Source organism: Lissotriton helveticus, chromosome 9 (genome assembly GCF_964261635.1).
Source record: "Lissotriton helveticus chromosome 9, aLisHel1.1, whole genome shotgun sequence".
NCBI classification, from domain to species: Eukaryota; Metazoa; Chordata; class Amphibia; order Caudata; family Salamandridae; genus Lissotriton; species Lissotriton helveticus.
The window spans coordinates 1,271,301,101-1,271,325,766 of NC_136070.1; the positions used below are offsets into that span (position 1 = coordinate 1,271,301,101).

The window sequence follows — 24,666 nt, forward strand, 5'->3', positions numbered from 1 at the left end:
AGGGACCCCAAAATTTCAGCCAATCGCACATGTTATTCGCAACTACCATTGGCTAACGCTCAAGAACCGTATAAAATTCAAAACCTTGTGCCTGACCTATAAGGCTATTCATAAACAGGGTCCTCAGTTTCTAATTGAACAACTGGTTTTTCATTGTCCTTTGAGAAATCTTAGATCCAAGACTGCACTTCAGCTATTGGTCCCCCGTACTAGAACAGTCTCTTGGGGAGATAGACGTTTTGTGGTGACAGCAGCAAAGCTTTGGAACACGTTATCTTTAAACATCCGTACTGCCTCATCACTGTTTCAATTTCGTGAAATAATAAAGACCTGGCTGTTTAACCAGTAAAATCTAAGCTCTAACATCCTGCATAGAATCTGTAGCGCAGAGACGCCCAAGGGCATTTGTTTGCGCTTTATAAATTTCAAACAATAAATAAATAAATAAATAAATAAATCCTTTCCTATTTAGGATGAATGGTGTAAGGCATGGGTCCTCACAAACATTTTCCCAGGGGGCGCAAAGTTTGGTGTTTGGTGTGACTGAGGGCCGCACTGATGCCAGCGGGGGGTGTAAAGTCAGTGATGGGGAAGCAAAGCATATCTATTTAGTGAACTCTATTGCACAATATGAACCTAGAAAACCTTGGATGAATCCTGGCTTCTCCACTTGACCAAATTGTGTGACCCTGGGCAATTGTTTTATTTCAATTTCCCTCCTTTTTCTTCATTGTCACATATAAGATGAATTTGAAATGAAATACACTTTTTGAATTTTAAAAACACTATCACTATATGTACATGCAATGCAATGAGAGTACTGAGCTCTCTTGCTTTTATGATGGATGTTTTGTATATTTTGTAGAGCTGTTATAGCTGGTTGTCTTTTCACAGCTTCTGGTTTAGGTTCTAAGTAGATTTAATTCTGAGTTGAAGATGTTGTTGCTGAGTTGTTATGACAGGAGCTTTTATGTTGAAAGCATGTAGTTACAATTTCTAGAATTATTTTGGGAACATTGCTGAATCCAGAGGCACACTAGCAGTGAGTTCTTCTTCGAAGGAGTTTTACGCTTACGTTCTTCCTGGTGAAGCCTCATCTCCTAGCCAAATGATGAAGACAACAACAGGGTTGTGGTCAGCTAGCTGGTCCAGATGCTAACAAGCAGTGGGTTTTTCTTAGAAAGAGTTTTACGCTTACGTTCTTCCTGGTGAAGCCTCATCTCCTAGCCAAATGATGAAGACAACAACAGGGTTGTTGTCAGCTAGCTGGTCCAGAGGCTAAGAAGCAGTGGGTTTTTCTTAGAAGCAGGTTTAGGTTGAAGTTCATCCTGGAGCAGCCTCATCTCCTAGCCATCTGATGAAGAGAAGATCAGGGTTGTGGTCAGCTAGCTGGTCATGTCAAAGATCTGGCATTGATTAGCTTGAGTGATCGTTTCTCAATAGTTTGGCCTGCCTCGGATGTATTCATGTGTTGGTTACATGATGCTGATAGGACTTTATAAATTCAACTCTGCAGCTGGTGTTATTGATGAAGGTGCGGGTGATTTCTCTGATGATTCCTCTGGTGATTCTTTTAGCTGGTGGAGCAAGTGGAAAGGAGTTTATAGAGTCCATTGGTTCATTTTGCATGATACATTAAAGAACCTAGGATATAGCACATTAGGGAAAGGTTAGTAGACCCAGGTCGTGTTCTGTTGGCTATTATGTCTGGAAAGGGCAGCAGTGGAAGGACTGTTGTTTCCTCGTGTCTGGTTGGAAGACTTGACTAAGAAGGTGTCTCAAAATCTAGGCCATTCGGTGAGCAGGAGTCAGCGGGTTGCTTTAGTGAGTGGATGCGCTGTTGACTACACTGGATCTCATCGTGTGCCGTCGGGCAGAGGCTTTTTAAACCTGAACCTCTGTATGTTGTACCATGCCTGGTCCCAAACTCATCTATTGGTGTGATAGTACATCTCACTTTTTATTTCATCTTTCACCACAAACACTGCAATATTTAAAAGTGGATGATTTTCGAGGAAAGCAATGATATTTCTGTTAGCACCATGAGGCATTGCTTAACTAGGGACTAAATAAATATATTTTTGTTCTGGTGACTATTTATCAATGCTCAGTAAACTTCAACAATACAATTGTATTAACCAGTCCTTGTGGATTATACATGGATATAGTACCCACTGTTGTAGAATATAAGGATACTAGCAGCCCGTCCCGACGTTGTCCGGGTATGAATTGCTGCCGGCCAGTAGTATATTGTTTTGTAGGATTTCGTTTTGATAGCATTTCTTATCTGTGACAGACCTGTGAAACCCTCCGATTCACAGTGCGCTGCTGATGCACTTAAGAGTGCGCGTTCAGTAGTGTGTGAACTCAAGTTTCCCTACTTTACTTTTCCTTGCAATATTATATAGCGCAAACTCGACAACATGGCAGGAGCACAATTTACATTACAGAAGAACACATTCATTTGTAGTAGGCACGGGGAGACAAAGCGATTTGCCTGGAATCACAGGATGTTGAGCTGATGCCGCGATTCGAACGTAGCTCCCCAGCTCTAAAGTTCGCAATTCTAGAACTTGTGGCGGGAGGTGTGTCTAAAAGTGTATGTCGGTGCTGGCCATCAAAGAGAGAGACCTATGCATTTTTCAAATGGGTGGTGAAAAAATATGAGTATGTTGCTGGAGATGTGGGCCGCCGGGCCACCAATGTACTTACCGGGGGAGGGTAAACACCCATTATTCCGCAACTTTCTTTCCCCATACCATCACTCCGCATAATTTCATTGCGAAAGTACCATAACTTCGCAATGCCAATGTATCGCATGGCATTACATTTTATATGCTTTTACCACGCATACATCTACAACGAAATTCGTTGTAATGCATGAATGGTAAAAGCATTTTTTTTAATGTTTAGATAAGGTAAGTATGGGTATAGGGGTATATGTTTTGGGGTACTGAGATATATGTTTTGGGGAGTTTGGGTATTTTAAGGGTTCAGATATAGTTTTGGGTTATGGGGTACAGGGGTAGTTTTAGGGTTTAGGGATAGGTATGGGTTTTGGGGTACAGGGGTATTTTTAGGGTTCCGGGGTAGGTTTGGATTTTGGGGTACAGGGTTATTTTTAGGGTTCAGGGCTAGATTTAGGTTTTGGGGTACAGGGGTATTTTTAGGGTTCAGGGGTAGGTTTGGGTTTTGGGGTACAAGGGTATTTTAAGGGTTCAGGGCTAGGTTTGGGTTTTGGGGTACAGGGGTAGTTTAGGGTTCAGGGGTGGTTTTGGGGTACAGTGGTATTTTTAGGGTTCAGGGCTAGGTTTGGGTTTTGGGGTAAGGGGTATTTTTAGGGTTCATGAGTAGGTGTGGGTTTTGAGGTACAGGGGTATTTATAGGGTTCAGGGCTAGGTTTGGGTTTTGGGGTACAGGGGTATTTTTAGGGTTTAGGGATAGGTTTAGGTTTTGGGGTACAGGGTATATTTATAGGGTTAAGATGGGTTAGTGTTTAAGGGTGTTGGGGTATTTTAACGAGTAAGGGTGGGATATGATTATGGGGAGCAGGGGTATTTAAAGGGAGCAGGGTGGGATTAGCACACGATATGAGATATGGCATGAAGGGCGGAATGTACCACACGTCCCCAGCATTTGTCACTCCCCCAGCACACTCCCACAGCACAACGCAGACACGCCCACAAGGGACTACTTTGCTGGCACGGTTATTTTACCTTTGAAATGTATATGGTGGGCGTCTGCATAGCCTATGTCCTTCTGCTGCAACTGCCCTTTCCAACGCTGTATTGGGTGTTGTGATTGGTCCTGTGGTTCCTGAGATTACCCGCCTCAAAGGTTTGGGCTCACTCTTTATTATATTAGTATAGATTACAAGTCATTATGAAGTTTGTAACCCTATAGAGGAAGTTAGCCATAAGAAAAGGAGAGTATATTTTATTCTTTTTACTGCCTCGTTACACACCCCTTCCCACAAACTGCTTCAATGATTACTGTCTTGCTCTTTTGTATGAGAGAGATAGTATGGTTGCGGACATGAAGAATTGATATTGTGAAATGTACATATCAAAAACAGTAATTTGTTGCACAAAGATATTAGAATCGGATTAAAACATTATTACTCAGAACGTATAAAAACTTGCAGAGAGATCTCATCTATTCTGCAAAGACTCCAGGGTGCAAAAATAAACATTTTGACATATATATCTCTTGTATGCTGATCACTGTTCATTTAAGAAAAACACATCATAAGAAAAACAAGCCAGTTCTTGTTTTTACTGTTTAATCTACACATGCAATGATACTCTGAGGTCTGCATTTCACCCTAGCTGCCAGCTGTGGCAAGAATTATTATAACATCAAAACTCAACTATGGTAACTCATTACATTTGAGCAGCAACACCATATGCTTATTGCAGGTAACCAGAGACATCACAAATTACAGTAATAAGGAAATTGGAGATGGACTTTTGTACAGGGATTTCAGACTCCTTTGTCTATATTGCACTATATATTATAAGCTGAATGAATGAGTTGCCCTCCAAGGAGGGAACATTTTGGAGCGTTTTATGTACGTTTGTGTGCCTGTACGTATGCAAGTGATACTTCTATAGTGCAAACCAACCTGAAAGGCAGGTGCTGTACAGGTTGTGTATATTGAACTATCACTAGCGAAAGAAAATCTGACAGAAATACAGTGTCCAAATTTGATTTACAAGCATATTGTCCCATTTTGTGCAGACATTGTATTATTAACACTAACGGGTGATAGTTTTGTCAAGTATATTTAGGACACAATATTTCTGCCTGATGAGATTTTGGTTATGATATTCTGAGATCATACAGCTGGTTGTTATAGCTTTGTAGATGATAGAGCTGGATTTGAAGATGGTGTTGGCTGGCAATTGGAGGCAGCGGAATTACATCAGAGTGAGGGGTAATAATGTGTTCATTAGTGAGGCATGCTCTGATGTATAGGTTACAATTACGGATGTACAGTGTGAAGTCTGAGAGGACGTGGAAGAGGGCAATGCCACCACCTAAATGTGAGAGGTTGAAGACTGGAACAACAGTTCTTATAGTGCTTTCTGGCAGGAATGGTTTCACTTTCTTCAGTAGATAGAGATGGTATAAGACTGTCTTGGTTTCTTTGCAATGTGCCGCTTGGTTGAGTAAAGCTGGTGTCCAGCATGAATCTAGGTGAATGGGCATTGGGTGAAAGGGGTTTTCCAACCCATGTGCTTGCCTCTGAGCCAAGTTTGGATATGGAAAATAGCATGAATTCTGCTTTTGGTGGGGTTAAGCTTCATGTATGAGCTGCATACTGGGTCTGATGAAGGTGCATGCATTGCTAGAGGCATTGGATGTCCAGAGCAAAGGACACTTTCATGTGGATCTGTTTGTCCTTGGCAGCTTGATGAACTGTGGTGCTGTTACTGGTGAGTGGTTCCTTGTAGGGTTTGAACATATTGGGGGACAGCATTACACTGAGGGGGAATCTGCAGGTAAGAGGAATCCTCTGGGACCAGGAGGTCCCCTTGTAAATGGATATCTGCAGCCACACCAACATCTGCTTCTACATGTAGGAAAATATTACTATGTGTATTTATATCCAAGTTAAGCTACTTAATAATGAAGGAATTTGTTATTTCACAGTTCTTTGCTGTATTCATGGAGAAATGCATTTGTCTGACATCTCACCCGTTCTTCAGGAGACTGTAGGAATCTTCGTCTGGAGTCAAGGATGGGGAGGAGTTACAGTTTTCGGTATGTATCTGGAGGTTGTCATCATCAGACTCCACCTTAATTTCGACGTATATCCTCCCGTGAAGGTCAATCTCATAAGGAAACACTGTGATTGGGTCATTGAAGGCGCTGCTCTGGTAGAAACTCATCGAGACGTTGTGATGACCAAGCGCCACCTTGGAGGTGACCATGGGATGAAACTGAAGAATCAAGGTCTCGTTATCCACCATCTCACACCTCAGCGGTACCTCAATCCTGTGCACTGCGGTATTCGGGATGCTGCCATAGACCGTATTCACATACGCTGTTTTACCATCTTCAGACTTAAAGAAGAAAGAAACACAAGCTGTGAGCAGAGTCATTCAAACAATTTTCAGTAAGACAATAAAATGGTACAATTTATCCATGGCTGGAACATGGAGTATACCCGGTCCCTTTGAACTTCAAGAAATGGTGGAGCCAATCAAGAGGTTGGTTCTGGATTTGGTTTGTCACATCAGTCTCTAACAGACTACTTTGTCTGAGGACTTGGAAGCAGTCCTGATAGTGCGAATGATTGAATTAGGTTTGAGACTTTCCTGTAGGAAAAGCAGTGTGTTTTCCAGCATATCAGTATCTCTGAAACGCAGGAATTTTAAAGGGGAGGCATCCCCAGCTTTTTAGGCCTCTGTATGTACCACGATTAGTGTCCTCCATAAGTCTTTCTGCCAAGGCTCAACAGAGGAGAGTCATCTATATATCTATCCAATGTACAAAGTCCTCTTTACTAGTACAAAGTGTGGGCCACGGAAGTCGTTCAGTGGCGTAGCAAAATATATGAGGGGGCCCCTGCAAGATTTGCTGAAGGGACCCCTCACACTCACATCAATAGGGGCTGAGGAGGCCCCCTCCAGTATCGCAAACCTGGGGACTCCCCGCACTCTGGGGGCTGCGGGACCTTTGTTACACCCCTGTGGTCTTTAGTCCTTCCATGAAGGTCAAATTTGATTGTGCAGAATTCAATCAATGACCTTATAACTTCTAGTGGGCCACTCTTTTTCTTACATTGAGACCCGATTAATTTGTTGTGTTATTAGGTCTCGCCTAGACAGCACTTGCGCTGTATCTTCGAGACCCGCTGTATACAGGATAAACAAAACAAGTATCTAGTTGCATTAGTACCCTATAAAGCTTTAGACACAAGACGTGTTTGTCATTTCCAGTTCAGGACTTGTTTCTCATGTCTTTAAATGTATTTGTCAAGAGATGTATATACTCTATATTTATTTGTGTATTTCTAATTTCATTACACATCTGTTGTTTTTTCAAAATCTGTGTTGAATGTTCAAAAGTTGTCATAATTTCATGTTGCCCTTTATAATGACATGATTATAATGCATCAAACATTTTTCTAAAAGTGATAAAGAAAAGTGAAATAAATCACACAAGCTTGTGTATTAGAGACATCGGCTCGTTTTTTGTCTAAAGCTTTATTGTGTACTAATGCAACTAGATACTTGTTTTGTATACAATGTAACAGTGGTCCTATCTAGTTTGCGTAAGGACCCAAGCCTTCTTTAGGTTGTTAATATTCAGGATATAGGCATAAAGCTCTGCCCACGTTACGCCCATCTTTTTATTTGGCTCCTGTCATTGTCCTTTGTAAATGGTAACTTTTCATTGGTCAATAGGCTTAGTAGTCCCTCCTTAGTACATCCTTTTCTCTTCTACTAACCTCCCAGGAGGACACCCCCTGTTATATGTGTTGTTACTCGGTATGTTTTAATTACTGCCTTGAAGCACAATTTTCTTGATGACTTTTGCATTAAATAAATATTTAGAAAAAAAAGCATGCGGCCGCCAATCTTTTCAATTTGTTTAATTTTGTTACAATTGCAGCACCCGTGCTTTAGCTTTAAACATCTTAACCTAAAGCGCAAGTGATGCAATTGCTTCAAAAGTAAAGACATAGAAAAAAATGTGTCTATTTCTTTCCTTTTCGAGCAATTGCAGCTTCCGCACTTTAGCTTAAGATGTTTAAAGCTAAAGTGTGAGTGCCGCAATTGATTTGCAATTACTGAAAGTTGGAGCTGTTGGTGTTGCATTGTTATTAGCAAAGTGAATAGCTCAAACTTTCAGTAATACGAGACCTATTGCATTGCAAATGCTTGTGTATTTTGCTTTTGAGGCTGGGTGGCGTCAATACAATCACCTGCCCCATTGGTTACGCTTAAGCTGTTAGAGCCTGCGGCCTCAGTGAAACAGGCTGACTCGCGTGAAGCGCCCTATTGTTTACTTTCAACAGCTGGATAATCAGCTTGTTGCTGTCTTTTATTTCCATGATTACGGAACTAGTGGCTGCCGGGCTGCACACTGTGATAGCGATGGCCATTTTGGAATGCGTGCCTTTTATCTAAATAGAACCTCTGAGCAACTTTTATCATCATTCTACTGGAATGATGTTGTTAGTATTAGAAAGGGGGTATTTTCTCATCATTGTTAAGTACAATAATGCTAATAATAATTTATAGAATATTCTATAAAATTTCAAATATAAATTGCAGCAGCACGCCCTTTACTTAGTGACTGGAAAGATATATAATGATGTATTTTCAGACCTACATGTTCGCTTTATGTTTTTGAAACCCTCCACTCTTCTGTAATTCATGATGGCCGCCTCGTTCAGGTACGGCCGCCTAGTTGCAGCATGCTCATCGCGGGTTGTCCCCTGTCCTTAGGGATCCTTGCTCTTCCATAGCGAGCAGGGTCAGGAAGGTGGTTCTCTGATGCTGCTTGGAAGTGTACGCCGATGTGACTGGTAAGGCAAGGAACAGAGCCTTTAGTACTGTGAACTGAGGGCAGCGGAGCAGTTTCAGGTGGGTACAGGGACCTTGGAGGACAGGGTGGAAGGGGGCATTAGAGTCATGTTCACAGAAGTATGCAGGGGCTAGGCATAACTCTATAAGCTTCATTCCCGGCCTGCCAAAACGAGCCTCCGTCACCGGTGCCAATCAACCTTTGCTCGTTTCCCACCAGTCCATGCTCTTTTTTTATTTTAAGTCGATCCGCGTCCTCTCTCTTCACTATTCTTTCTCCCAGTTCTCTTGTCTTTCTGTAGCCAACCAAACTCCCTCCCTTGATGTCTTTTTAGCTGTCACTCCTCCCTCGATGCACTCTCTGCTTTCACCCCTCTTTTTACCCCTGCTCTTCTCTCCTTATTTCCCACTCTCCACCCATTCTACACTCCCCCATACGCAATACGTACCCTTTCCCTCTTCTGTAACCTTTCATCTCTTCCTTTATGAAATATCATCATGGTAGTCAAGTTTACTTTTATTCACAACCAAACACATTAGCGCCACTTTACAAAGTTTGCCAGTGAAGCACAACTTTGTTTTCTCTACTTTCTTTGAAGAACAGTGTTTACTTCTCCTGCTCTGCTGCTGCCCCTCCCCCTCTTTCTTTCTTTCTCTTCCTCTTATTCCCTCTCTTTGTCCCTGTCTTGCTTCTCCTCACTTGCTAAAAACTATAAAATTGAAAAACGTTAAATATGATCCTTATCAGCCGTTTTCCGTATTTTAGTTTATAAAATGTGTAACTATCTTGTTCCAGCTTACATTTCACATGCTTTACTTAATCTTACATTTGTTGTTACTTTATTTTTCAGCAAGCATATTACTCTTATGCCCTCTCCCTCATAACAAGACAAGTGTGGCTCAGGGGTTAGAGGCCGCAGACCCGGAAGCTGAGATCGGTCCTGGACCAGGGTTCAATTCCGGTCTTGGGCTAAAATTTCCACGGACTCGATAATTCTCGCCCCGGGGCCTCCTCAACTCATGGGTTCACACTCTGCGACTCTGGGCAATAGCTTGCTTAATCTCCACAACGGCCCCTTGCGGCGGGATGCCTGACTTTCACCTTGTGGATACCCTGCTATCTCACAGGGGAATACCAGGAAGGGTTCCCTGAGCAAGCGCTGGGAAACCCACTGCGGGTAGCTGTGCGCTATATAAGCTCAACTACATTTACATAACCTATGTCCCATTTTCTGTTTATCCAATGGAGCGAGGGCATACAAATGACATCAGTGCTATGTAAATATCATCACTCCACTGCATACAAAAAAATTAAAAACATTGTCATTTTCAATGCCAAGAGCTCTAACTTTCACAAATGCAAAACCAATTGCATTGCAAATACTTGTTTATACGTCCCCTCCACTCCACTTCAAACCAAAACACATGGGTAAAAAACAATTTAATTTACAACGCCAATAGCGCTAACTCTCGCAAATGCGAGACCTATTGCATTGCAAATGCTTGTTTGTACATACTGTAGAGAGGGTGCATAGGCTCCTATCTGAGATTGCAGTACAGAGTTACTGGGTCATATTGCTTATATTTGCACTGCGGGGTTTCTTCACATTGGTTCTTTTATTAGTTAGGACTCGACTGAGACAGCACGAGAATCTATTGTTTAAAAAAATAAAATGCTAAAAAGGGGTTTTAGCCTGTCATTACTTCATTGTCAGCCTTATTTTCTTCCTTCCCATGGGTGAACGAAGTGTCTATGCATGTTGGTCTTACTTTCTCTCTATGTTTCTTTTCCTCTGGAGCAGGAACCAATCAATTTCTAGATTAGTGATCTTCCACACTGCTTGCACTTGGATTGTGACCGTGTGTTCTTTCTTTCTATGTTCGTTTTACACGCTCCTACGCTGCTCTTGCGTTTTTTGCTGCTTTTTCTCCCTCCGTTTTTACTTTTTTGTCTTGGGGTCCCGTTCGTTGTTTGCTTTCCTGAATGTTCAAAACTTCTCTTGCCAGTAAACTGCTTTTCTTCAGTCAGTCTTTTCCGAGACGCAAAACTATTTATAAAATTTTTACTAAAGTTACATGTTGCAGCATTCACTTAACTTGTGTCTGTTTATGGCTCCAACTCGTTTTGGTCGCATTCAGTGTATTGCTGCCTTCCTACCCAATTTGGGAAATCTGAAGTATTTTTAATGATACCAACTGGTGATGTTGGCGCTTGCCTAATAGAATGTTCATGCCTGCTGTTAGCAGTTCAAAGGTTGAGCATCTTTATAACACGACATTCCATTCTCACACCATAATATGTTTTACAATAACAAGCCTTGGTGTACTATACCATACTATACCACCATACCATTACTATACCATACAACAGGTCATACCCTATCATACTATCCAATCCAGTCACCCTCACCTTCATTTTACCCCTGCCCACCCCTGAGCCTTCAAGTCACCCTCACCTCATTTACATTTACCTACCCACGAGCCTGGAAGTCACCCTTACCTCCCTTTATCTTTACCCACCCCTGAGTCCTACAGTCAGTGTCCTTCCACTATTCACCACCTTCAGAAGTCCATTCTTTCCTTTTTACTTGCACCCACTTACCCTCCCCTTTTGCATTCCTGCTTGCCCTGCCCCCCACTCACCTCCTGCATTGTTGCTTTTCCGGTCTGTCCCTCCCCTATTGTTGCTTGTCCCATCCACCCCACACCCCCTCCCTCTTTTTTCGCTGCCCCCGTCCCATCAGAAAAAGACACCCAAATGTCACACCAACGAGTTTCAAGATGCCACAAAGATGCAAACTGCACTTTGCTTGCTGCTCTATGTGGCCTTTTTGTGCTGTCCTCATCAGAGCCAAAACGACAAAGTTCAGGTCAGAGGAGTAAGACAATTTTTAAAAAACTTGTGAAGACAGAGAATAATCTCATACTGAAAACATAAATCACTGCCCTTCTCAATCAGAAGCTGTCAGTGTCATAGCATTCTTTTGATAACTTTCAGACATTCAGCCCTGCTGGACAATGACTAAAATAAATTGACATAGCAAATAGCTCTACCATAGGCAATACCTATTGGCTTAGCCAATGCTTATTTATGAAGTAGGTTAAGCCCAATTTAAATAAAATAATTGGATGTCTGTCACAAAAGAATATATTTTTGTTTTGAGGAATTGACAGTCAAGTCAAGTCAAGTCAAGTCATAAAATTTGTATAGCGCACTACATACCCAGAGGGCTTAGGAAGGGGAGGAGGATTATTTGTCAAATATCCACGTTTTAAGCTGCTTTCTGAACGCTAGGTGATTCTGGGTGAGGCGAAGGTAAGCGGGGAGTGAGTTCCATGTTTTGGCAGCCAGGTAAGAAAAGGATCTGCCTCCCATGGTGGTCTTGTTGATGCGAGGTACAGTGGCGAAGGCTTGGCTGGAAGAGCGAAGTTGGCGGGAGGGGGTGTAGAAGGACATTCGAGAGTTGAGGCAATCTGGTCCGATGTCGTAGAGTGATTTGTGTGCGTGGGTAAGCAGTCGGAAAGTGATCCTCTTATTGACGGGTAGCCAGTGGAGGTCTTTAAGGTGACCAGAGATGTGTTCATTGCGTGGGATGTCTAATATGAGCCTGGCTGAGGCGTTTTGGATTCGTTGTAGTTTCTTCTGGAGTTTAGCGGTGGTACCTGCGTAGAGGGTGTTTCCGTAGTCCAGTCGGCTCGTGACTAGAGCGTGGGTGACTGTTTTCCTTGTTTCGGAGGGGATCCAGCGAAATGTTTTTCTGAGCATGCGAAGAATGTTGAAGCAGGAAGAGGATACGGCGCTGACTTGTCTGTTCATTGAGAGTGAAGAATCCAGGATGACGCCAAGGTTCCGTGCGTGGTCTGTCGGTATGGGTGCTTTTCCGAGGGCTTCCGGCCACCAGGAGTCGTCCCATGCAGAGGGGGATGTACCTAAGATGAGGACTTCTGTTTTGTCTGAGTTCAGTTTCAGACGGCTTTGTTTCATCCATTCGGCGACTTCTTTCATTCCTTCGTGTAGGTTAGTTTTGGCGGTGCTGGGGTCCTTGGTGAGAGAAAGGATCAGTTGAGTGTCATCCGCGTAAGAGATGATGTTGAGGTTGTGTTGGCGGGCGATGGCCGCGAGGGGGCTCATGTATACGTTGAAGAGGGTGGGACTGAGTGAGGATCCTTGAGGTACGCCGCAGATGATTTCAGAGGCCTCGGACTTGAATGGTGGGAGGCGGACTCTCTGGGTTCTTCCGGTGAGGAACGAGGTGATCCATTCCAGTGCTTTTCCTTGGATTCCGATGTTTCTGAGGCGTTGTAAAAGGGTGCTGTGGCAGACTGTGTCGAAGGCTGCAGAGAGGTCGAGGAGGATGAGGGCGACTGTGTCTCCATTGTCCAGTAGAGTTCGAATGTCGTCTGTTGCTGCGATGAGGGCGGTCTCAGTGCTGTGTTTGGCTCGGAAGCCAGATTGTGAGGGGTCTAGTGATTTGTTGGCTTCGAGGAAGGCGGCGAGCTGGTTGTTGACGGCTTTCTCGATGACTTTGGCCGGGAATGGAAGAAGCGAGATGGGGCGGTAGTTTTTGAGTTCGGTGGGGTCCGCTGTGGGTTTTTTCAGAAGGGCGGTGAGTTCAGCGTGTTTCCAGTCTTCTGGGAAGGTAGCGGAGTTGAAGGAGCAGTTGATGACGTCTCGGAGGTGCGGAGCTATGACGGAGTCTGCTTTGTTGAAGATGTGGTGAGGGCATGGGTCTGTGGGGGATCCAGAGTGGATGGAATTCATCAGGCGGATGGTGTCCTCAGTGGAGATTGGGTTCCAGGCGTTAAGGGTATTTACGGGGGGTAGATGGTCAGCAGATGGTAGGGTGGGTTGGCTTCCGGGTTGGTTGTCAAAGCTGTTGTGGATGTCAGCAATCTTGTTGTGGAAAAAAGAGGCTAGGGAGTCGCAGAGGGTTTGAGAAGGGGTGATGTCGTTGGAGTTGGCCGAGGGGTTGGAAAATTCCTTGACGATGTTGAAAAGTTCCTTGCTGTTGTGGGCGTTGTTGTCAAGTCGATCCTTGAATGCTGTTTTCTTGGCTTTTCGGATCAGTTGGTGGTGAGTACGGGTGGCGCTTTTGAAGGCGTCCTTGTTGCTGGTGGATGGGTCTTTTTTCCAGGCCTTTTCAAGGGAGCGGCACAGTTTCTTGGACTTCTTGAGATCATCGTTGAACCATGAGGCCTTCTTGTTGCCAAGTTTGTGTTGACGTTTTTTCAGTGGTGCTAAGGTGTCGGCGGTGTTGGATAACCAAAGGGTGAGGTTGGAGGCGGCTTCGTTGGCGTTAGAAGAGAGGGCTGGGGAGGTTCGAAGGAGCGATGTGGAGATCTGATCCGTGGTGATTTTGTTCCAGTTTCTTTGTAGAGTTGGTTGGAGGTGGATGATGGGTTTCGGCTTGTTGTAGGTGAAGTGAACGCAGCTGTGGTCAGTCCAGAGGAGATCCGTAGTGTGGCTGAAGGAGACATGGTTGCTGGAGGTGAAGATGGGGTCGAGTGTGTGACCTGCGATGTGGGTGGGGGAAGTGACTAGTTGTTTAAGTCCGAGGTTGGCGAGGTTGTCTAAGAGGGTGGCGGTGTTGCGGTCGTTGATCTTTTCAAGGTGGAAGTTGAGGTCTCCCAGAAGGATGTAGTCTTTGGAGGGGAGCGCGTGTGGGGTGATGAAGTCCGTGATGTCTTCACTGAATTTTGCGCGGGGTCCTGGAGGTCTGTAGAGGAGGGTGCCTCTAAGAGTTGTCTTGGGGTCGATGTGGATCTGGAAGTGAAGGTGTTCGGAGTTAGCGAGGTTGGCGTCGGAGCTGGTAGAGATGCGGATGGATTTCTTATGGACGATAGCGATTCCTCCTCCTGTATGGTCGGTGCGGTCCTTGCGTGTGATCTTATAGTCGTCAGGGATAGCGATGGCGATGTCAGGGGCGGAGGAAGCGTTCATCCATGTTTCCGTTAGGAAGGCGACGTCAGGAGAGATGGTGTCTAGTAGGTTCCAAAGGTCAATGGCGTGCCTGTGGACCGAGCGGGTGTTGAGAAGGATGCATTGTAGGTGGTTGGGGTCGGGAGTCAGTGGTGTGGTCGTAGCGGAGATGTTGTCGGTGCCGCGAAATTTGCAGGAGAAGCAGGAGAACGGTCCATGGGTGTGTCCAGGAGCGGCTTGGACGCAGTTGGGGGCGCGACCGGGATTAAGGGCTAGGAGGGTGGCAGCATCGTAGGTAGTGCGGGGGGGCTGGGCAGCGCGAGGGGCAGGGGGTCTGGCGCTGGGCGCGGTCCAGGCGCGGACGGGCGTAGACGGGCTTACCTTTGGCGCACCTTCGGCGCGGGTTGGGCGCGGACGCTGCGCGCGGGAACTACTGTCATATATGGATAGTGGAGGGGGAGGGGCGAGGGCGTCTTAGCTGGGAGGCGGGGCGGGCTCAGGTCAGCACTGAGCACAACAACAACAGATCTAAAATGGAGGGGGGAGTCGAGCAGGGCGCCGGGGGTATCGCGCAGTGAAGTCTATGTCAGAGCAACAATGGTGCGAGGTGCAGTTAAAATACTTAATTAGCTGTTCTACAATGAAATGAAAATGCACAGGTCGAAAAATGTCACAAACACACAATGCAGCGCACTTCGAGATATCAGACAATGCAGCGCACTACACGATACCGGCAAGCAGGCGAGTTCAAAGCAAAGCAGGCGAGTTCAATGTAAATAGTTTAGCCGTTCTAAGCCGGGTGCAATCACGCAATGCAGCTAAACGATACCGCTTCAGGTGGAGAGGCAGGGGAGCGACCACTCAGGGCAGAAGCAACGAGGGGTCACAGCGCTTCTGGGATAGGGAGCGCTGTAGATAGTTAGTGGGAGGGCGTCTTAGCTGGGAGGCGGGGCGGGCTCAGGTCAGCACTGAGCACAACAACAACAGATCTAAAATGGAGGGGGGAGTCGAGCAGGGCGCCGGGGGTATCGCGCAGTGAAGTCTATGTCAGAGCAACAATGGTGCGAGGTGCAGTTAAAATACTTAATTAGCTGTTCTACAATGAAATGAAAATGCACAGGTCGAAAAATGTCACAAACACACAATGCAGCGCACTTCGAGATATCAGACAATGCAGCGCACTACACGATACCGGCAAGCAGGCGAGTTCAAAGCAAAGCAGGCGAGTTCAATGTAAATAGTTTAGCCGTTCTAAGCCGGGTACAATCACGCAATGCAGCTAAACGATACCGCTTCAGGTGGAGAGGCAGGGGAGCGACCACTCAGGGCAGAAGCAACGAGGGGTCACAGCGCTTCTGGGATAGGGAGCGCTGTAGATAGTTAGTGGGAGGGCGTCTTAGCTGGGAGGCGGGGCGGGCTCAGGTCAGCACTGAGCACAACAACAACAGATCTAAAATGGAGGGGGGAGTCGAGCAGGGCGCCGGGGGTATCGCGCAGTGAAGTCTATGTCAGAGCAACAATGGTGCGAGGTGCAGTTAAAATACTTAATTAGCTGTTCTACAATGAAATGAAAATGCACAGGTCGAAAAATGTCACAAACACACAATGCAGCGCACTTCGAGATATCAGACAATGCAGCGCACTACACGATACCGGCAAGCAGGCGAGTTCAAAGCAAAGCAGGCGAGTTCAATGTAAATAGTTTAGCCGTTCTAAGCCGGGTACAATCACGCAATGCAGCTAAACGATACCGCTTCAGGTGGAGAGGCAGGGGAGCGACCACTCAGGGCAGAAGCAACGAAGGGTCACCTCGTTGGGACAGGTGCAATTAACAGGTGTAAAAGTATATATTTTTTCAGAATTCTAAATTATTGTACTCTATTATTTTACCACTCATGCTGCTGATATTCTGCAGACAATATTTAATTAAAAAAATACTTACAAGCACTTGGGTGCCACACTTATCGAACGGCATGGTGATGACAGCCCACTGACCCTCCGTTCGAGCTTGGCACTCTGGGCTCTTGAGGTGGACATCGTGAATCGATAGTTCGGCATCGGTGACCAAGCTGAGGGGGAGGCGGTATTCAGCGTGGTGGGAGAGGCAGGTCAGTTCAGGCTCTTCTTTGGGATGCTCAGGCTCTTCTGGTCCTGGAGGAGAAGAACACAGCACCCTGGTAGGGTATCTCTATGGTAGATGTGTTTGAGAATACTAGTGAATAGTGAAAGCAGAATGTATTAAACGTATGTCCTTCTATGCCAATGGCATGAGCAGTGGGCACAGATAGGCAAGTCTTCTTCAACTATGCCCTCAGAGTTTGAATGACATCTCCCTCGACAGAACAGCTGTCATCTTATAATCGACTATTGTGGTTGGTCCCTCTTGTTTATTTTGTGACTCCTGCACTTACCTCCTTTTACCACCTTTTCCTTTTATTTTGTGACGCCTCTCATCCTCCCTTTCTACTTCTAACTGCTACAGTTATGTTTCTTCTCTAAAGTTTATTCTCCTCTTCATTTTAATCACTACCTAATCTTGATATAGCTCTTCTTCCCCATCGTTGTCTCTTCATCTCTATAATACTGCAGAATTGTTCTCCTCGATTATCAGTTGTATTTTGTGTCCCTCATCTCTTTTTTACTTACTGGTATTTTCTTGTGCTCACCTCATGGGCACATGTTTTCTATATTACTTTTTAAGGAACCAGTGCCTGTTCCTCTCTCTCACTTGTATAGTTTTTCTTTTTATAATGTCATCTGATCCTTTTAAGTAAAATATCAATCAAGAAACAAAACGCCCAAATGCCATCATTTTGAGGAATATCTACCAAACCAGGTATGAAGACCTGAACATTCAACCTCAACCCGCATTGAATGAAGACCTGAGCATTTAACACCAACCCACACGGAAGGAAGACTTGAAGATTTAACATCAACACACATGGAATGAAGACCTGAACACTTAACATCAATACACATGGAATGAAGACCTGAACATTTAACATCAATACACATGGAATGAAGACCTGAACACTTAACATCAATACACATGGAATGAAGACCTGAACATTTAACATCAATACACATGGAATGAAGACCTGAACATTTAAGATCAACACACATGGAATGAAGACCTGAACATTTAATATCAACACACATGGAATAAAGACCTGAACATTTAACACCAACCCACATGGAATGAAGACCTGGGGGCATATTACCAACAACTAGCGATAATTTTTGTCTCTAACTTGTTTAGAGACAAAAATTATCGCCGCAGATCGGCGATTTTTATCGCAGATAAACCTTGCTATTAGCAAGGTTTATCGCAAATGCGATAAAAAACTGCCGCAATGCATGAATATCGCTGAAAAGTCCGCGATATTCATGCATTATCGAGCAAATGCTCTTAGCCATGTTATCCACCTCCGATTGGATAACATGGTTAAGAACTGCTCAGGGCAGGTGTTAGCTTTTGGAGATATTCGCGCTTAGCTCGAATATCTCCAAAAGTTGGTAATAGGAGATAGCGATGTTAGCGACTGTTTCCAGTCGCTAACATCTTGGCACGCCCACTTTGCATGTCATTAGTGATAAATATCACTGACATGCAAAGCGGGGCCCAAGATGGTCGCTATCTCCTATTAGCTGTCACTAACTGGTGTTAGCGACAGCTTGGTAATAGGGAGATAATTTTATCTCCGCTTTCTTGGCTTTTAAAGCCAAAAAAGCGGAGATAAACCCCCTTGATAATATACCCCCTGAACATTTAACACCAACCCACATGGTATGAAGACCTGAACACTTAACATCAACATACATGGAATAAAGACCTGAACAGTTAACTTCAACACACATGGAATGAAGATCTGAACATTTAACACCAACCCACATGGTATGAAGACCTGAACACTTAACATCAACGCACATGGAATGAAGACCTGAACATTTAACATCAACATACATGGAATAAAGACCTAAACAGTTAACTTCAACACACATGGAATGAAGATCTGAACATTTAACACCAACCCACATGGAATGAAGACCTAAACATTTAACATCAACATACATGGAATAAAGACCTAAACAGTTAACTTCAACACACATGGAATGAAGACCTGAACATTTAATATCAACACACATGGAATGAAGACCTGAACATTTAACATCAATACACATGGAATGAAGACCTGAACATTTAAGATCAACACACATGGAATGAAGACATGAACATTTGACATCAACACACATGGAATGAAGACCTGAACATTTAACATCAACACACATGGAATGAAGACCTGAACATTTAATATCAACACACATGGAATGAAGACCTGAACATTTAACACCAACACACATGGAATGAAGACCTGAACATTTAACACCAACACACATGGAATGAAGATCTGAACAGTTAACTTCAACACACATGGAATGAAGATCTGAACATTTAACACCAACCCACATGGAATGAAGACCTAAACATTTAACATCAACATACATGGAATAAAGACCTAAACAGTTAACTTCAACACACATGGAATGAAGATCTGAACATTTAACACCAACCCACATGGAATGAAGACCTAAACATTTAACATCAACATACATGGAATAAAGACCTAAACAGTTAACTTCAACACACATGGAATGAAGACCTGAACATTTAATATCAACACACATGGAATGAAGACCTGAACATTTAACATCAATACACATGGAATGAAGACCTGAACATTTAAGATCAACACACATGGAATGAAGACATGAAGATTTAACATCAACACACATGGAATGAAGACCTGAACACTTAACATCAACATACATGGAATAAAGACCTAAACAGTTAACTTCAACACACATGGAATGAAGACCTGAACATTTAACATCAATACACATGGAATGAAGACCTGAACACTTAACATCAATACACATGGAATGAAGACCTGAACATTTAACATCAATACACATGGAATGAAGACCTGAACATTTAAGATCAACACACATGGAATGAAGACCTGAACATTCAACCTCAACCCGCATTGAATGAAGACCTAAGCATTTAACACCAACCCACACGGAAGGAAGACTTGAAGATTTAACATCAACACACATGGAATGAAGACCTGAACACTTAACATCAATACACATGGAATGAAGACATGAACATTTAACATCAATACACATGGAATGAAGACCTGAACACTTAACATCAATACACATGGAATGAAGACCTGAACATTTAACATCAATACACATGGAATGAAGACCTGAACATTTAAGATCAACACACATGGAATGAAGACCTGAACATTTAATATCAACCCGCATTGAATGAAGACCTGAGCATTTAACACCAACCCACACGGAAGGAAGACTTGAAGATTTAACATCAACACACATGGAATGAAGACCTGAACACTTAACATCAATACACATGGAATGAAGACCTGAACATTTAACATCAATACACATGGAATGAAGACCTGAACACTTAACATCAATACACATGGAATGAAGACCTGAACATTTAACATCAATACACATGGAATGAAGACCTGAACATTTAAGATCAACACACATGGAATGAAGACCTGAACATTTAATATCAACACACATGGAATAAAGACCTGAACATTTAACACCAACCCACATGGAATGAAGACCTGAACATTTAACACCAACCCACATGGTATGAAGACCTGAACACTTAACATCAACATACATGGAATAAAGACCTGAACAGTTAACTTCAACACACATGGAATGAAGATCTGAACATTTAACACCAACCCACATGGTATGAAGACCTGAACACTTAACATCAACGCACATGGAATGAAGACCTGAACATTTAACATCAACATACATGGAATAAAGACCTAAACAGTTAACTTCAACACACATGGAATGAAGATCTGAACATTTAACACCAACCCACATGGAATGAAGACCTAAACATTTAACATCAACATACATGGAATAAAGACCTAAACAGTTAACTTCAACACACATGGAATGAAGACCTGAACATTTAATATCAACACACATGGAATGAAGACCTGAACATTTAACATCAATACACATGGAATGAAGACCTGAACATTTAAGATCAACACACATGGAATGAAGACATGAACATTTGACATCAACACACATGGAATGAAGACCTGAACATTTAACATCAACACACATGGAATGAAGACCTGAACATTTAATATCAACACACATGGAATGAAGACCTGAACATTTAACACCAACACACATGGAATGAAGACCTGAACATTTAACACCAACACACATGGAATGAAGATCTGAACAGTTAACTTCAACACACATGGAATGAAGATCTGAACATTTAACACCAACCCACATGGAATGAAGACCTAAACATTTAACATCAACATACATGGAATAAAGACCTAAACAGTTAACTTCAACACACATGGAATGAAGATCTGAACATTTAACACCAACCCACATGGAATGAAGACCTAAACATTTAACATCAACATACATGGAATAAAGACCTAAACAGTTAACTTCAACACACATGGAATGAAGACCTGAACATTTAATATCAACACACATGGAATGAAGACCTGAACATTTAACATCAACACACATGGAATGAAGACCTGAACATTTAATATCAACACACATGGAATGAAGACCTGAACATTTAACACCAACACACATGGAATGAAGACCTGAACATTTAACACCAACACACATGGAATGAAGACCTGAACATTCAACATCAACATACATGGAATAAAGACCTAAACAGTTAACTTCAACACACATGGAATGAAGATCTGAACATTTAACACCAACCCACATGGAATGAAGACCTAAACATTTAACATCAACATACATGGAATAAAGACCTAAACAGTTAACTTCAACACACATGGAATGAAGACCTGAACATTTAATATCAACACACATGGAATGAAGACCTGAACATTTAACATCAATACACATGGAATGAAGACCTGAACATTTAAGATCAACACACATGGAATGAAGACATGAACATTTGACATCAACACACATGGAATGAAGACCTGAACATTTAACATCAACACACATGGAATGAAGACCTGAACATTTAATATCAACACACATGGAATGAAGACCTGAACATTTAACACCAACACACATGGAATGAAGACCTGAACATTTAACACCAACACACATGGAATGAAGACCTGAAAATTTAACATCAAACCACTTGGAATGAGGGCCTGGAAAGTTAACGCCAGCCCACATGGAATGAAGACCTAAACATTTAACACCAAACACAAGGAATGAAGACCCAAAAATGTACCCTCAACACACCTGGACCCATTTCAAGCCAACAAAGTGTCATTCTCCACCACCCTGTTATCTCTCTGAGACTAGGTTGCCACACTGAGTCCTTGTAAGCAGCCCCATCTCTCACTCCTCCTTGAAGTTATCAGCAAATCAGACCTCTATCCGCTCTTCTCAAGTTCTCTTATGCTCGCTCTCTGGCCTCATTTCTAGATCCCTTTTGAATTCCGATGGGGCTGGTAAAAGTAGTTGGGAAATTGTGGGGTACACCCCGGATCTTTTTCTTTCATCCAGGACTTTATATTACATGCTGCTGCGTAGCTCTGCATGTTTGACAACAGAGCTGGGGGCACTTGAGGGAGAGGGGAGGGGGGATAGCGATTCTACAATGAGGGTTAAGGAGGACATAAGTACTCCATATGATTACTTTACCAGGTAAGCAAGAAACCCCCTAACAAAAGTTAATTTATCACCGGAATGGCACTCATCCCCTTGGATTTACTGCCATACTCCATGGTACAGGGATGGAAAGGGGTGATGAAGGCTCTGCCTCCAGCAAGATAAAAGTATCAGAAACGGTGCAGCTTTGAAGAGGGAATGGAGGAGGCCTCTTTGCCACTGCCCCTGTAGACCACTTGAGTGTGAGGTAGGGGGCTATCAGCAGAGGTAGGTGTGGAATGTGCTGCACAAACTGCCAGGAATTGGCCTGTAAGTTCATTTTGGAAGTGCTTACCGAGGCACGCTGTGGGAGGTGGGCCAAACAATAATAAGTAGAGGCAGGGATGTGGAACATGCACTTTATTTTGTCAAAAAGATGTCAGACATTCAGATCGCTTATGAGAAAGGAGGAAAGGATAGGTCACCATCAAGGATACTGGAGGGTTCTCCAACTGTTGCAGAATCTTTGAGAGCAGAGGGCACACAAGTAAGCCAGGGATTAAAAGCATGGACTTAATGGACCGGCCTGGGCTTTTGGCAACATTGTCATCAATAAGGTCAGGCTCACCACGTGATTATCTTGCTCTCTCCAAAGTCAGTACATTAGATCCAGAGATTCTTCAATTGCTGGTGGATCTCCTAAATTCCTCCTTAATGGAGGGGCAGGTCCCACAGGCATGGAAACATCCCTTAGTTAAGCCTTTCTTGAAGAAATCTAATATAGACCCCGACAACTGGGGCAACTTTAGACCAGTTTCAATGTTTACTATTATCGCAAAAGTCATGGAGAAGCATGTTAACAACCCACTTTTCAGTTTTATTGAGGCCTAGGGTTCTTTACATGCTTTGCAATCCGGATTCAGGAAGGGACACAATACTGAAGCCTCCCTTCTAGTAGTCACAGAACATCTAAGGTAGATCCTGGATAGGGGTGAGACAGCCGCGCCTGGTTTTCTTGCTCTCAGTGTGGCGTTCAACACTGTGGCTCAAGAGACGCTTTTGTTGAGATTGGCAGCCGTGCAAATCCAAAGCACAGCCCTGACCTGGATTACATCCTTTTTAAATGAGTGTGTTCATTCCAGTTGATCCCAGCTAGTGTCTCCTCCGACCGACACACCTATACTGCAGTGGTTCCCCAAGGCTCAACCCTAAGTCCTGCACTATTTGACATCTATATGCGGCCATTGGGGGACTTAGTGGAAAGCTGTGGACTCATCTTATCTTCATATGCAGATGACACACTAATCATCTTTTCCTTCTCATCTGCACAGAGATATGACTCGGAGGCACTGAATTTATGTTTGGGCGCAGTCGCGGGGTGGATGAACAACTCTTCACTCAAATTAAATGGAGATAAGACTGAGGTACTGGTGTTGAGAAAGGATCCATCGTTGTGTGGTCCCCTACATTGGCCAGAAATCCTGGGTTCAGTACCAGAACCAGCAGCCAAGAATAAGACCTTGGTTGTCTGTTGGACAACCAAGGGTCTGTTTGTCTGTATGTTGCTTTCCATGAGACCTCAGGTGGTGAAGGGGGAGGCAAACTGTTTCGCTGATAGATATAGTTGCTGAATATTCTCTGGTGGTTACCATTCTTCCCGAGAAGGTTGGTAATTCGAGCATTCATCATATCAAGACTGGTCTATGGTAACATGCTTTATCTAGGGGCAGATGAAGCCTCTGTCGGATGCATAAAAGTGGTCCAGAATTCGGCAGCCAGAATGTTATATAGACTTCGAAAAATAGTTTCAGCCTCGAAACCTCTCCTCAAAGTCCACTGGCTCAGGGTGGAGAAAAGACTTAATTTAAAAACCCTTTTTTATTTGTATAAGGCAAGATCAAAGACTGGCCCTAGATATATTCATGATCTTGCCAGACATTACTACCCGGCATGTTCCTTGCGCTCCAGCGGTCTTTCCTAGAGTGAAATGCACTCGGATCGGAGGCCGATCATTCGTGTATCAAGGCCCCAAGTTATGGAACGCCCTTCCAGAAGCATTTAGATGTTGTTCCTCACTAATGACTTTCCGTAAGCAACTGAAGGCCTTGTTGTTTTAAGCCAACGCGGTTCAGAATAGATTCTATCTAGGGTTTAAGCTCTGGGAAACCCCAAGTAGGTAGCTGCACACTATAGAAATGCTATAATAATAATGCCACTTCCAACTCTCCCTAATTCAGATGACCATCTTCCACCCCATACACAGTCCTACTTAATTAAACAATATGAACTTTATAGATAACTTTACAGACATTCTCACCTAAGTGACTTTCACCTCCCAGACAACTCAAGAATTAACAAAATACAAGTCACACACCCCTGAACTTCATCAGCACTCTCCATGCACAGCTGTCCGCCAGCCAACACATTCTCCAACGGCTAACACCTCAACCCCATTTTTTTGATATTACAAACTATATAATCCACAACTTTCACACCACTTGACAAGGC

At 43.6% G+C, this 24,666-nt stretch overlaps 1 protein-coding gene across 1 annotated transcript in view; it reads right to left on the reverse strand.

The window, feature by feature from the left end:
• LOC144783416 (uncharacterized) overlaps positions 1–24,666 on the reverse strand; it is a 182,528-nt gene that overhangs the window by 29,811 nt on the left and 128,051 nt on the right. The window contains 2 exon segments of the mRNA XM_078662404.1: positions 5,701–6,068; positions 16,403–16,611. Of these exon segments, the coding sequence (XP_078518530.1) occupies positions 5,701–6,068; positions 16,403–16,611 (577 nt within the window).